Source organism: Oryzias latipes, chromosome 6 (assembly GCF_053564925.1).
Source record: "Oryzias latipes strain Hd-rR chromosome 6, Olatipes_Hd-rR_3.1".
Classification (NCBI taxonomy): domain Eukaryota; kingdom Metazoa; phylum Chordata; class Actinopteri; order Beloniformes; family Adrianichthyidae; genus Oryzias; species Oryzias latipes.
In genome coordinates, this window is record NC_136242.1 from 22,126,135 (window position 1) to 22,138,774 (window position 12,640).

Sequence of the window (12,640 nt, forward strand, 5' to 3'; positions counted from 1 at the left end):
CTGTGCAACTGCTTCAGGTGTTACGGTGAAACAGGAGGTGGTGAATGTTCTTTCTGAGGAACTGTCTTACGTGGTGTCAGAACTGAGTCCCTTCACTGAGTACACATTCAAAGTAACAGCCTCCACCACTGTGGGAGAGGGTCCAGCTATTAATATCACAGAGAAGACCAGGGAGCAAGGTAGGTGGTCAAATATGTCAGGTGTTTTTTTTTCTAACATGCAAAATCATATTGCTTTCTATTAGTTGCTGTAATATTCTGTAACTGTGTGTCTCCAGCCCCCAGTTCAGTGCTCAAAGTGTCCTATGAAAACATCACCTCCACCTCCATTCTTGTGTACTGGGACCCTCCTCTTAATCCCAATGGACAGATCACACATTACACTATCTATGGTCTTAATTTACAAAGCAATCAAGATGTGAAGTGGGTCACCAACACCACATCCATACTAATATCAGGTAGAGTTGATCCTGTAAATGCAAATATTCACACCAAGCTTCAGTTTTTTTTATCCATGTTATAAACATAAAAGCTTGATAGTTTTTTTCTTTTGTTTTGTTTTAATTCATGGTTATAGATTTGGACAAGTACTCTGCATACAAACTAGGGGTCGCTGCATCCACAGTTGTGGGAGAAAGTGTCCTGTCAGAAGAGGACTACATTTTTGTTTTCACCCTGGAAGATGGTATTTCCTGAACACTTCAAATATACAATCACATGCACACATTTAAAGGTCAAAATAACTGCCAGACTTTTAGAAAGACATGATGTGTTTTCTATTAAAAAAAGTAAATAATTTTGCCATTAATCTGCACGTGATCTCATCCCCTTCAACATCCTATTCCACAATATTATCAAGTAGGTCTTCACATTTTAAACAAACTTCATGTTAAATATCATAGTTTTTGTATATTACTAATTTTAATCGCCAGTATGCCGTTTTTAGACCAAACTAAAAAAGGAACCTGTGTTGTTTTTGCAGAGCAGCGCAAAGTAAGCCCCCCCCCCCCCCCCCCCCCCCCCCCCCACTTCCTGTCATCCATATTTTTACACTCTCTCCCGCTAGCTTACAGCACCTAACACCCCCAAGCTAGCATTAGCGGTACAACAAAAATGGCGAGCAATGTTGGAGCTATCCTATCGGACGAGGAAAACAAAGACGTAGTAGGATCTATTTGTCTGAAAGATGCATCAGAATAGAGCGAAGCAGAGATCTTGTGGCTTACAGTAGTAGCTTCTACGTCATAGCTACAAGCTTTTTCCAACTGCATTTTTTCATCTTATCCTAATTCACAATGATTTATATAAATAAATACTCACAAATGCAATTTAGAATTTTTTTACATACAGTATGTCCTTCACCATGAGAAAAATGTCAAATTAACATTTTAATAATGTGATTTTCACTGGAATGGGTCTTTAATGTGTTTTTGCTTGTTTCTCTTTCAGAACCAGATTCCGCACCTGAAAATCTCACAGTGGAAGACACCACCCCTTCCACTGTCACCCTCACATGGTCTAAACCAGAAAAAGCAAATGGGGTTATCCAGTACTATGAGGTTCTTTTAAACAATGCATCCTTTACGGCAGCGATGAACACAACCTCTAACAGAGTGACTCTTACTAGTCTGAAACCATTCTCATACTACAACGTGTCTGTGAGGGCCTACACACGCTACGGCCATGGCAACCAAACATCTAACACTTTATACCTGCTGTCTGGAGAAGATGGTGGGTGAGAGGATGAGCCTACTTTTATAAATATGAGCACCTTTTAGACTAACATCAACTATACCAACCATGTCTCTTTTCAATATTTCATTTCTAGTTCCAGGGAGTCCTCCATATGGCCTCTCCTATGAGTCCATCACCCCTGGTGAGGTGAATGTGACCTGGCAGCCTCCTCTGCTGCCTAACGGTATCATCACTCACTACAGCCTGGAACTCCGGAACTCCACTAACTACCTGAATCTCACCTCACGGACCAACTTCATCCACATCACGCACCTGAGGAAGTATACAAAATACCAAGTTGTGGTTCAAGCACACACGCATGCCGGGCCAGGAAACTACAGCAGCGAGCCGCTCAACATAACAACACTTGAGGATGGTGAGATGGGTTAAAGAGAAGACTGTTTTTCTTTTCAGTTTTAGGACGATCCACTGTTACACCAAGACAGGAGAATGAGAGTGACTGGGTCTCACTTCCTTCTAGTCTTCCCTTGCTCAGCTGCTTTTTTGTTTCAGATCATGCTAACAGTGTTTTATTACAGGTTTTTGATCCCCCATTATGCATCTATGTTATTCAAGCTAACTGGTTTTAACTTTTCAGGGTATTGTTACTGTCTGCTCTTGACATCATGTTCTGCAGGGATGTTCCTGACTTTAACAGTACTAATTTCCAGTTAACCAGCCATAACCTCTTCATTCACACGGGTCCTCTTAAGTCTCTTTGTTCTTATGTGACTTGAAAGTGTTTCTCCTGCATCTCAGCTCCAGACACGCCCCCTCAGTTTCTCCACGCCAGAAAGCTGTCAGATTATGAGGTACAATTGTCATGGGAACCACCACTTGAAGCCAATTCAGAGATTCTCTATTACATTGTCAAAATTTGGTAAGTTTGGAAATGTGTCCACCCTTTCTGAATGACAGTAATGAAAACAAATGTGAGGCAGACTGCACCTTTAGCGTTTGCTCACTTTTAGGAATGAAACAACCCAACTGTGGCAGAATGTGACAGGGACATCAGTAGTTATCCAGGTGGATTCAGAGAGCCGCTACAACGCTTCTGTCTCCAGTTGGACCAAACTGGGCGATGGAGGAGTGCTGATTTACATTAGCTTCACTGTCACTGATGCAGGTACATCTAAAAAAAATCTGACAGTTGGTTGAATTCAAAATTCATTATTAATAGTTTCTTTCTCAACATGTCTCTTTATTCCTTTTTTTGTCCCTTACTCTTAGAGCCGTTTGATCCACCACAAAATGTGACTTTTGAAAATGTCACAGCTTCTTCCGTCACCTTGATGTGGCTCCCACCCACTCAGCCCAATGGGATTATTGTGCACTACACTATTTATTACAGTGATAATGGCACAGTTAGAAAACAGGTGAGGCATGTAAACTGGATCTGAAGAAGGGAAACAGAACTGAGTGACTGAAAAAAAAATATTATACAGAAACTTAAAGAAACAAAATGTAAAGCCTTTGTCACATGCACCTGTAGAGAAGGTTGATGGGTTCTGCAAGTTTTTGTCCGGGCCGGTGGAAGGATGTAGAGTGGTGCAGCAGCATCATTAGATGAGCGCAGGTGTGTCTTGCAGTTCCCTTAAGACTCGTATGGCCGGCTCTAAGGATGTCATGAAAACTGAACCTACAATTGGTGTGTGTGGTAAATGTATCGGGAAGTATTTGTAAGGCTAGGATAAGTTGCACGCACTTATGATATACAAGTGATGCTGTCATATTGTGCCTTTTGGTCAAACTGGTCCCCTTCTGGCCACCTGCAGATACTTTAAGTATGAGGTGTCCAGGTAATACATAAGGGCCCAATGGATGCCAACACAAATTACATTTTGGTTGTCTAATTTCCTAAATTCTGTCAGTCTGCAGCAAGAAGCCCCCAAGTTTTTTGCTTTAACATCACTAATGGGCTTCTAGCACATTGCGCTGGTTTTGGGTGGTTAAAAAAGGAAAAATCCATAAAACACGCCTTCGTTCAAGTGTTTGCAATGACCTGTCCCTTACAAAATGCACATAGAAAAAATGCGCATGAATGTTTTTGCTCTATGGTCCCACTGATGTCAATAATGTTGCCATAATGTCCGGGATACCTGCGTGTCCGCAATGTTCTGTTTTTTTTTCACCTTTTTTTTTCACAGTCCGTAACCTTCCTCTAAGGGCAGTTGTTACTAAGGTTTTAAAATAAGTACCTTAAGGGGTAGAGGTGGGGGTTTGAATTAACTTAATTAAAAAAAGACTCAAGACTTATGTTGGGGGTTTCAGCTGGGCCAAAATATAAAATCCTTCTTTTTTCTCTTCTGTAAACTATGTGCACAGCTGACACTTTACCTTTGCTTCAGTTCCAGAGGAAGGTTTTGACAATAATCCTAACTCTGTTTTCCAACAGATAGTTGCCGTTTCAGACTTACCTGAACGCCCCTCACCCAATTCATCCTTTGTCTACACTCTGACTCGGCTGATTGGAGGCACTAACTACACTTTTTGGATGACCTCCAACACTTCTCAGGGTGATGGAGGGGTCCAATCTGAGGAATTTACCCTGCTCTTACCAGAGGATGGTCAGTCAGACACTCAAAAGCACCAGTACAGAAACAATTTATCAAGATTAATAGTAAATTTACACATTTATATGTGTATATTTATATATATATATATATATATATATATATATATATATATATATATATATATATATATATATATATATATATATATTCATTTTGGAAAAATTATCCTCAATAAAATGAATAGTCAGAGAGGAAAGTCTGCGCACTTTTTTCAAATCTCTTCTTACCCTTAAATAAAATTACATAAAAACTCAATGGTTGAAAATGCAGCTTTAAAATTGTGATTGTTTACTTTGCGACTATGCAAAAAGATGTCTTCTGTACTGTATGATCACATTTTTAGAAATAACAGAATAATGTGAACAAAAAAATTAGATCAGAACAAGATGACATTAATGATAAGGAGGGGGAAAAAAACTATTTCAAGCTCTGAGAAAATGTGTGCCATTTCGTGCTGCAGTGAAAGTGTTGCCATGGCAGCTGAGATTAGCATTTATGCATGTAATATTTCGTTATGCTCCTAATTATAGATGTTGAAAAAAGGGGGTAAAATTTGATCTCGAGGTTTTTATGTGATTTTAGGAAAAATGGTGCAGACGGGCCTCCATTACACTTTGTAACAAAAAATCTGACAGTTTAGACTTTTTTAAAATAATGTTTGTGAATTATTCTCATTTTCTGAACTGCTCATACTGACCTTGTATCTCTGCCTGTGCTCTAGCTGCTCCAATATCAGCCGAGCACTGGACCTCCAAGGCACCTTGTGTCTCCCACACAGCCAATCCCAGCAGGGGCTCACTCCCCCTGGCCCCTAATACTTACTGTCTTATCTCTGGATATCTCCTGTTTAATCTCCCCTTCTTCTCACCCTTTTTTTCTAATCTCTGTACCATGTGTTTCCAGAGGATCTGTGAAGAACAGGATGAGTACTTTCCTTCATCTTTCTGCCTTCATAATCCCTATTTTTCAGTGTGTCAACTTCTCTGTACGTTTCCCAAAGAACATTTAAATAATTTGCTGTTTCCTTCATTTTTTTCTCTTTTGAAAGTGTTCTTCTGTGACATTCAATAAATTTAATCCAATGTGCTGTCTATTTTACTAATGTTAACATCAACCTTGATAGATGTTGATTATAAAGACAAGTGATGCATTCATCTTTTTCTCCTACGATGTCAGATTGTAATTAATTGATTGATGCCCTTTTTGGATGCCTCACAGTGTAGTAGTGCTGTCAGCGAAGGCTGAAAATAGTAACCCTTTTTTTTCTTCTCTTCTCCCTCAGTGCCAAACGGCCCGGTCTCCAACTTGACGTATCAAATCTTTAGCTCCACCGCTGTCATCGTGAGCTGGGATCCTCCCACTGAGCCAAATGGCCGCCCTTACTACCTGCTCACTTTGCAGGAGGCTGGCATCTTCCCAAACATGACCAATCAAGGGACTCCTGCTGTCAACAAAACCATCAAGCAAACCACAACCGATAATGTCTATCTCTTCACCAAACTCAGAAAGTATTTCGCTTATGTGCTGACGGTTACCCCAGCAACAGGGGCTGGCCCTGCCTACAACCACACCACCACAATGCACCTAAGAACAGATGATGACAGTAAGATTATCCTCCAGTAACTCAAATTTAATGTTTAATTAAAGTATGTATTTTAACCCTTCTAGTTTTTCTTTTAACTCCTCAGTACCTAGTTCTCCTCCAGTGCTGTTGTCCACAAAAAATCTGACCTCGTCCTCGATCCAAGTAGTCTGGCAACGCCCTCTGGAGGCAAACGGAGAGATAACAGATTATACCCTCATCCTGTCTGGACCAGGAGGCCCAAACACAACACAGACCCTCAACACATCAGTCATTTTCACCAACCTGATTCCTTACACAGCTTACAATCTTACCATTATATCTGCAACACGTAAAGGAGTAGGGCCACCACTGCTGCTGCAACTGCACACTGATGAAGGGGGTAAGTCCAGGAGCAGATTTTAAGATTGTTCTCTAAATTCCACTCTTTTTATTATTACCATAGTTCAAAAATAGCATTTTTTTTACCATCCTAACTTTGTTTTTCAGGCCCCATGTCACCTCCTCGGAACCTGACTATATTTAACCACACTGCAGTTTCTGTGTGGCTGAGCTGGGAGCCTCCCCTGGAGCCCAATGGAGTGGTGATAAAGTATGGCTTTAGGATCCGAGACCTAGTCACAGACACTGTCACACATCAGGTAATATTAATTTCACAGGCTGAAAGCTGCTTCACCATAACAACAAGACAAACACCTGCACTCCATGGAAACACTCAGTAAAAGCACACATGAGCGGTGCTAATTTCACACTCTGGTTAACAGTCTGCAGTAACATTGTACATCTGCACATATGTGTGCTGATACAACAGTTTTATCATTTCCAGCAATCAGGAACGGATAATTGAATCTTCTCTGTTTTTTTTGTCTCCTTTTTTTCATTTGCCTGTATGTTGGAACAAACACAGAATACCTCTGGTTCATCAACCATGAAGTATCTGTCTGGCTTTAGACCTTACAGCTCCTATGAGATCAGTGTGTGCAGTTTTACCAGAGTGGGCCATGGTAATCAGTTCAGTCTCCCTGTGACCTTCACAACAAATGAGTCAGGTAAGGCTCATGCCGTTTGCACAAATATGATTTTTAGTCACAAAGAATCGGATTTCTGCTCACGATTGAGGTTTTTAAGAAGTGTTTTTAGATGTATAATAGATGTTAGAATATAAAAAAAAAAGGCTTGTGATTTTACTGCCCAGTATTTCTGCTTTGTTTGTCATGAATTGGAAAGACCATCAAATGATGTTCACATAGACTGGAATGAGACTTAGATCCTCGTTTTCTAATTCTTCTAGACTTTTAACAAAGCAGACATGAAACAAATGTAGGTTGACCCACAAGAGAGGAGTTTTAGGCACCCAATTTTTTTTTACTTCAGGAAAATAATTAAAACATATTTTTGGTATACTGTATAAATTGGAATCATCTTTATAGTACAAAAAGTAATGAAGAAGAAAAAACATAAACATACAACAACTCTTTTACTATTATTATTATATAGTTTTGATTATGATGAGAAAGATGAAGAGTTTATCTCAACGCCATTTATGCAAAGTTGTAAAAGCCCAAGAACAGGGCGTTGTGCCCAGTTCCCTAAACATTTAGATTAAGGGGGTAACAATTCATTTTAACAATTCTACACATATCAATCTGTGGTTGCAGATATGATTCATAGTTGATATTAGTTCATTTTTAACGATTTGAGCCGATTCGCTAACTTAAAATCGATCCAGGTCATCTTTTGTCAAAAATTCAACCAGTGTGACTCAGAGATAATGAACAGTGCAGATGAAGTTTTCCAGATCCCATGTGTTTCTTGCTAGATTATCCAGTGTAATTTAAATATGTATAAAAAAAAAACAAGTAAAAAAGGAATAACTGCAAATCCATCCACATAATCTAAAAAGACAGTCAGTGATAATCTCGTAGGGATCACATGAACGCCCAACAAAAAAAAAAAACTTTTTTCCCCCTAGACTAAAACCACCCATTTCTGCGTAAAATTAATAAAATTTGTGTTAGGACCCCCCTACTACCCTGTCAACTGTCTGCTATGATGAACATATGTTGCGCTGGAGGGGGGGTTGCACGCAGGGGAAAACAACGTAGAGAGGTAGAGAGGCGGGGGCGGGGCTTAGACTTACCGCTTAAAATACCAGGCCCGCAACAAACTAAAAGCTGATTCCTAACAACAAATAAGTCCTCATCCATTAAATTAATATACTTTATTGGTTTTACTGGATTTATAGAAAAAAAATAGAAACGAGTCTGCATCAAAGTGAATTTATTTCCATCATCTCACTCATCAAACACCTCTTGGTGTTTACAGATGGAAAAGTCTATTCAAAGTTGTGTAAACTCTCATGAATAATTAAAATGAATAATTAAATAATTATCCTGACAGCATTTTGAATTAAAAAAGTATTGCCAAATGAACTATCACGATTTTTGGCGAAACAATTTTTTTTCTAACACCCCCCTAATCAAATCAAATCAAACTTTATTTATAAAATAGTGTTGCAGCTTCCTGTGCTTTCTTTTCTGTGGGAAACTGATCCAAATCGCTCTTTGAGTGGTACAGGTTGCCGACCCCTGTTTTAGGTCCATAAACTTCAGCCCACTGTTGTTTTTCAACATTAAAACAACACAAAGAGAACATTAATGGAGCATTCTGCCACACTTTATGGTCACATGTCTTTGTAAAATTCAAAGTGGACTGTAATGATGGTTGATCATTTTTTGCTACCCTCACGTGTTTTGTCTGCTGTAGCACTTGGTTGTTTTACATTATATGAAAATACCATGTCTCAATCCAAACGGTATTTTTCAATACCGACATAATTTCTTTATTTATTTAGAAAGTATTTTATAATGCTATAGGTTAATTTGATTAAAAACATGCCTTAGACAGATTGATCTGGTTGGATCGTGGGAATGTAAATCAATTCTGTCCAAATTTAGATAAATATGTAACAAGTGCCTTAGCTATTTTTGAATTGATTAAATGATGTCCAAAACAAACACTATATAGGACTCAAAATGTCCTTCTTAATAGTATCATTGTCTTCCTTCTCACCTTCTTTGTTTGTAGTTTCAGACGTTGTTGGAAACCTTTCTTGCTCTGGATTGACATGGGATACAATTCAACTTTCCTGGGAAATTCCAGAAAACCCCAATGGACAGCTCCTTTTTTACAATATTATAGTGCAGGGAGACATGGAAACCTTCACACTCCAGGCCACTTCCCCAGAGTACACACTGTCTGGACTGTCCCCAAATCAGGAGTACACACTTTCTGTAGCTGCAGTCAATTCTGCAGGACCAGGGGACCAAGCAAATTGCATCACTTCAACACTTTCTGAATCAGGTAGTCCGATTTTTAGAGATTTGTATTTTAATATTTTACACATTTAGGTGACTTTACTGAATTGTTGCTCTTGAGAGATAATGCTTGATAGAATCCTCTGTGTCGTAACAGTTCCGGCTGCTCCTCGCTTCCTCGTCATGTATCAGGTCACCCCTAGCAATGTGACACTCCAGTGGGCTCCCCCGCTACATGTTCCTGGACTGCTGAAGGAATATCTCATCAATGCCCAGCTGCTTTCTACTGTGTGTGGGGCAAACCTAGCAACCTCATCCTCAGAGGTTATTTTGGCCTCAGACTGCATAGTTGATAATTTCACAGTTTCCGCGAATGCCTCGGATAATGCTGCAGAGAACAGCATCACTCTGCAGTCCCTGGCCAAATACAGATGGTATCGCTTCAGAGTGGCTGCTGTGACCAACGCTGGGATTGGAGAACACACACACTGGATTTATGAGCTCACCCTAGCTGGAGGTAAGGACATCCCAGCGACCTTTTTGCGTTGCCAGGGGGAATTGGCAGTCAGTCTGGACATCAAAATTAATATTTGATCAATGACTCGTGTGTTTTCAGAGATGAGATCAAAATTACACAGTTTGTGCTTGTCACTGAAATCTGTTCAAACGACTACACAGTCAGGGACATCATTCAGTTTTATTTGGAAAGAACCAGCAGTGTTAAAATCTTTTAATATTTTATAATTACAGCAATTATAAAATATTTGCTAATTATGAAATTACCCTTAAGGAACATTAAAAGGAGGATCTCATTTTGTCTTCAAATTCAGCTGATGCTAACTTCTCTTACACAGATAACTCACAATACTTATGTAAGTCTTAGTAAGGATACATTTCAGCGTAGGCCATACCAAGCAAGTCTTGACAAAAGCTGCTGAAGGTTAAGGACAAAGTAACACGACTCATGCATACAAAGAAGGTTATAATTTACAACTAAAAGCCTTGGAGGAGCTGTACTATTGATCTGTAAAAAGCGTATGTTCACACAGTCACGTTTCACTTTAGCATAATCTTTCTACAATTAAAATCAAATAAACAACCCCCTCTGCAGTTACCACCATACCACCAATGCAGTTAAGATGCTCTTTAGTGAGTGAATTCATTAACTGGAGGGATAAAGGTCATTGCTTTGATTTGCTTACTTTAGTTTTGTGTGATTAATGCTATCTGTCAGGCATACTTTGTGTCATATACACTCACTGGTCACTTTATTAGGTACACCTGTCCAACTGCTCGTTAATGCAAATTTCTAATCAGCCTATCACATTGTAGCATATTAATGCATTTAGGCATGTAGACATGGTCAAGACAATCTGCTGCACTACAAACTGAACATCAGAATGGGGGGAAAAAGGAGGATTTCACTGACTTTGAACGTGGCATGGTTGTTGGTGCTAGATGGGCTGGTCTGAGTAATTTCAGAAACTACTGATCTTCTGGGATTTTAACGCACAACCATCTTTAGGGTTTACAGAGAATGGTCCGAAGAAGAGAAAATATCCAGTAAATGGCAGTGCTGCGGGCGGAAATGACTTTTTTATGCCAGAGGTCAGAGGAGAATGGCCAGACTAGTTGGAGCTGATAGAAAGACAACAGTAACTCAAATAACCACTGGTTACAACCAAGGTTTGCAGAAGAGCATCTCTGAACGCACAACACATCCAACAATGAGGCAGATGGGCTACAGCAGCAGAAGACCACACCAGGTGCCACTCCTGTCAGCTAAGATCAGGAAACTTAGGCTACAATTCACACAGGCTCATCAAAATTGGACAATAGAAGATTGGAAAAACATTGTCTGGTCTGATGAGTCTCCTTTTTATGCTGTGACATTGGGATGGAAGGGTCAGACTTTTGTGTCAACAACATGAAAGCATGGATCCATCTTGCCTTGTATCAACTGTTCAGGCTTGTGGTGGTGGTGGTGTAGTGGGGCGGGGGTATTTTTTGGCACACTTTGGACCCCTTAATACCAACTGAGCAGGGTTAAAACACCACAGCCTTGTGAGTATTGTTGCTGACCGTGTCCATTCCTTTCTGACTACAGTGTACCCATCTTCTAATGGTTACTTCAAGCAGGATAACGCGCCATGTCATAAAGCTGGAATCATCTCAGACTGGTTTCTTGAACATGACAATGAGTTCACTGGACACAAATGGCCTCGACAATTGCCAGATCTTAATCTAATAGAGCACATTTGGGATGTAGTGGAACAGGAGATTGGCATCATGGATGTGCAGCCGAAAAGTCTGCAGCAAGTGATAAGTGATGCTAGCATGTCAACATGGGCCAAACTCTCTGAGGAAGGTTTCCAGTATCTTGTTGAATTTATTCCACAAAGAATTAAAGCAGTTCTGAACGCAAAAAGGGGTCCAACCCGGTACAAACAAGATGTGCCTAATAAAGTGGCCAGCAAGTGTATGTATATACATGCTTAGACTTCCGTGTCTCTCATCCTCCCTTGACAGATCCTGATGCTCCTCCTCGTGACCTGGTGGTGACGTCTACCTCTACCAGCCTTCATATCACATGGGAGGAACCAGCTGTTCTCTCTGGACCAACATCTTATCTTGTCCAGGTCACTTTACTGAACACAAGCTGTTTATTGAACGACTGCAGCATGCATACAGATATTAGAAAATCAAGTAGGACAACCATAAGTATTTAAAATGGATCCAGTTACTGTAGTCTCTCTTTCTATCTTAGGTGGATGGTCCTAGTGTGAACATCTCAATAGTTCGATCTCAAGAAGAGGTGAAAACTGTAGTTGTAACTAACCTGACCGCCTTCACTCGTTACAATGTGACTCTCATTGCCTTCACTGGTTCACTGGAGCATGCTAAGAGAGATGGAAAAGCTATTGGGCCTATTACCCATCAAACACTGGAGGCGGGTATGACTAGTTCTGTTCAGCTATTTGTCTCCAAAATTAACAACTTACTACTCTGAACGTTTCCCTCCATCTCCAGAGCCTAATGACCCACCCAAGAATGTGAATGTCACAGCTATCCCAGAGGAAGTTAAGAGTGTGACAGTGAGCTTCAGTCCTCCAGAAGAGCCCAACGGAATAATAACTGACTATGTTGCGTTAGTTTATGAAAAAGAAAAGCTGATCAAAAACATCAGTCTTCGCATTATCCAGACAGAAAACAACACACTGACTGCAGATGTTGAAGGTCTTAAAGGAGGACACAATTACAGCATACAGGTGAAAAGCATGCAAAAACAAGCTATAACTCAGCTTTATAAAAGTTTGTCATATTGGCATCTCTTGTTTCTTGTTCTGGTCTGATTGCAGATTTCGGCTAAGAATGGTGCAGGCTGGAGCCCGCTCAGTCAACATTTCCAGATAACTACAGGAATCAAAGGTA

The 12,640-nt window shown here is 40.0% G+C and overlaps 1 protein-coding gene across 6 annotated transcripts in view; it reads left to right on the forward strand.

Moving 5' to 3' along the window:
- The window catches only part of ptprq (protein tyrosine phosphatase receptor type Q), a 46,726-nt gene that overhangs the window by 20,534 nt on the left and 13,552 nt on the right, over positions 1–12,640 (forward strand). For 5 of the 6 annotated variants that reach the window (XR_002873412.2, XM_023955867.2, XM_078949365.1 and 2 more), the window contains 19 exons: positions 18–179; positions 278–457; positions 577–684; positions 1,449–1,730; positions 1,828–2,109; positions 2,493–2,613; positions 2,705–2,859; positions 2,964–3,109; positions 4,129–4,300; positions 5,592–5,912; positions 5,998–6,273; positions 6,381–6,532; positions 6,799–6,940; positions 8,979–9,254; positions 9,366–9,725; positions 11,738–11,847; positions 11,976–12,162; positions 12,239–12,477; positions 12,568–12,637. Coding sequence is in view for 5 of the 6 variants with exons in the window: in XM_023955867.2 (XP_023811635.1) it covers positions 18–179; positions 278–457; positions 577–684; positions 1,449–1,730; positions 1,828–2,109; positions 2,493–2,613; positions 2,705–2,859; positions 2,964–3,109; positions 4,129–4,300; positions 5,592–5,912; positions 5,998–6,273; positions 6,381–6,532; positions 6,799–6,940; positions 8,979–9,254; positions 9,366–9,725; positions 11,738–11,847; positions 11,976–12,162; positions 12,239–12,477; positions 12,568–12,637 (3,741 nt within the window). In the remaining variant the exon portion in view is untranslated. The remainder of the gene's footprint in view (positions 1–17; positions 180–277; positions 458–576; positions 685–1,448; positions 1,731–1,827; positions 2,110–2,492; positions 2,614–2,704; positions 2,860–2,963; positions 3,110–4,128; positions 4,301–5,591; positions 5,913–5,997; positions 6,274–6,380; positions 6,533–6,798; positions 6,941–8,978; positions 9,255–9,365; positions 9,726–11,737; positions 11,848–11,975; positions 12,163–12,238; positions 12,478–12,567; positions 12,638–12,640) is intronic. The other variant, XM_023955869.2, reaches the window with a different exon arrangement.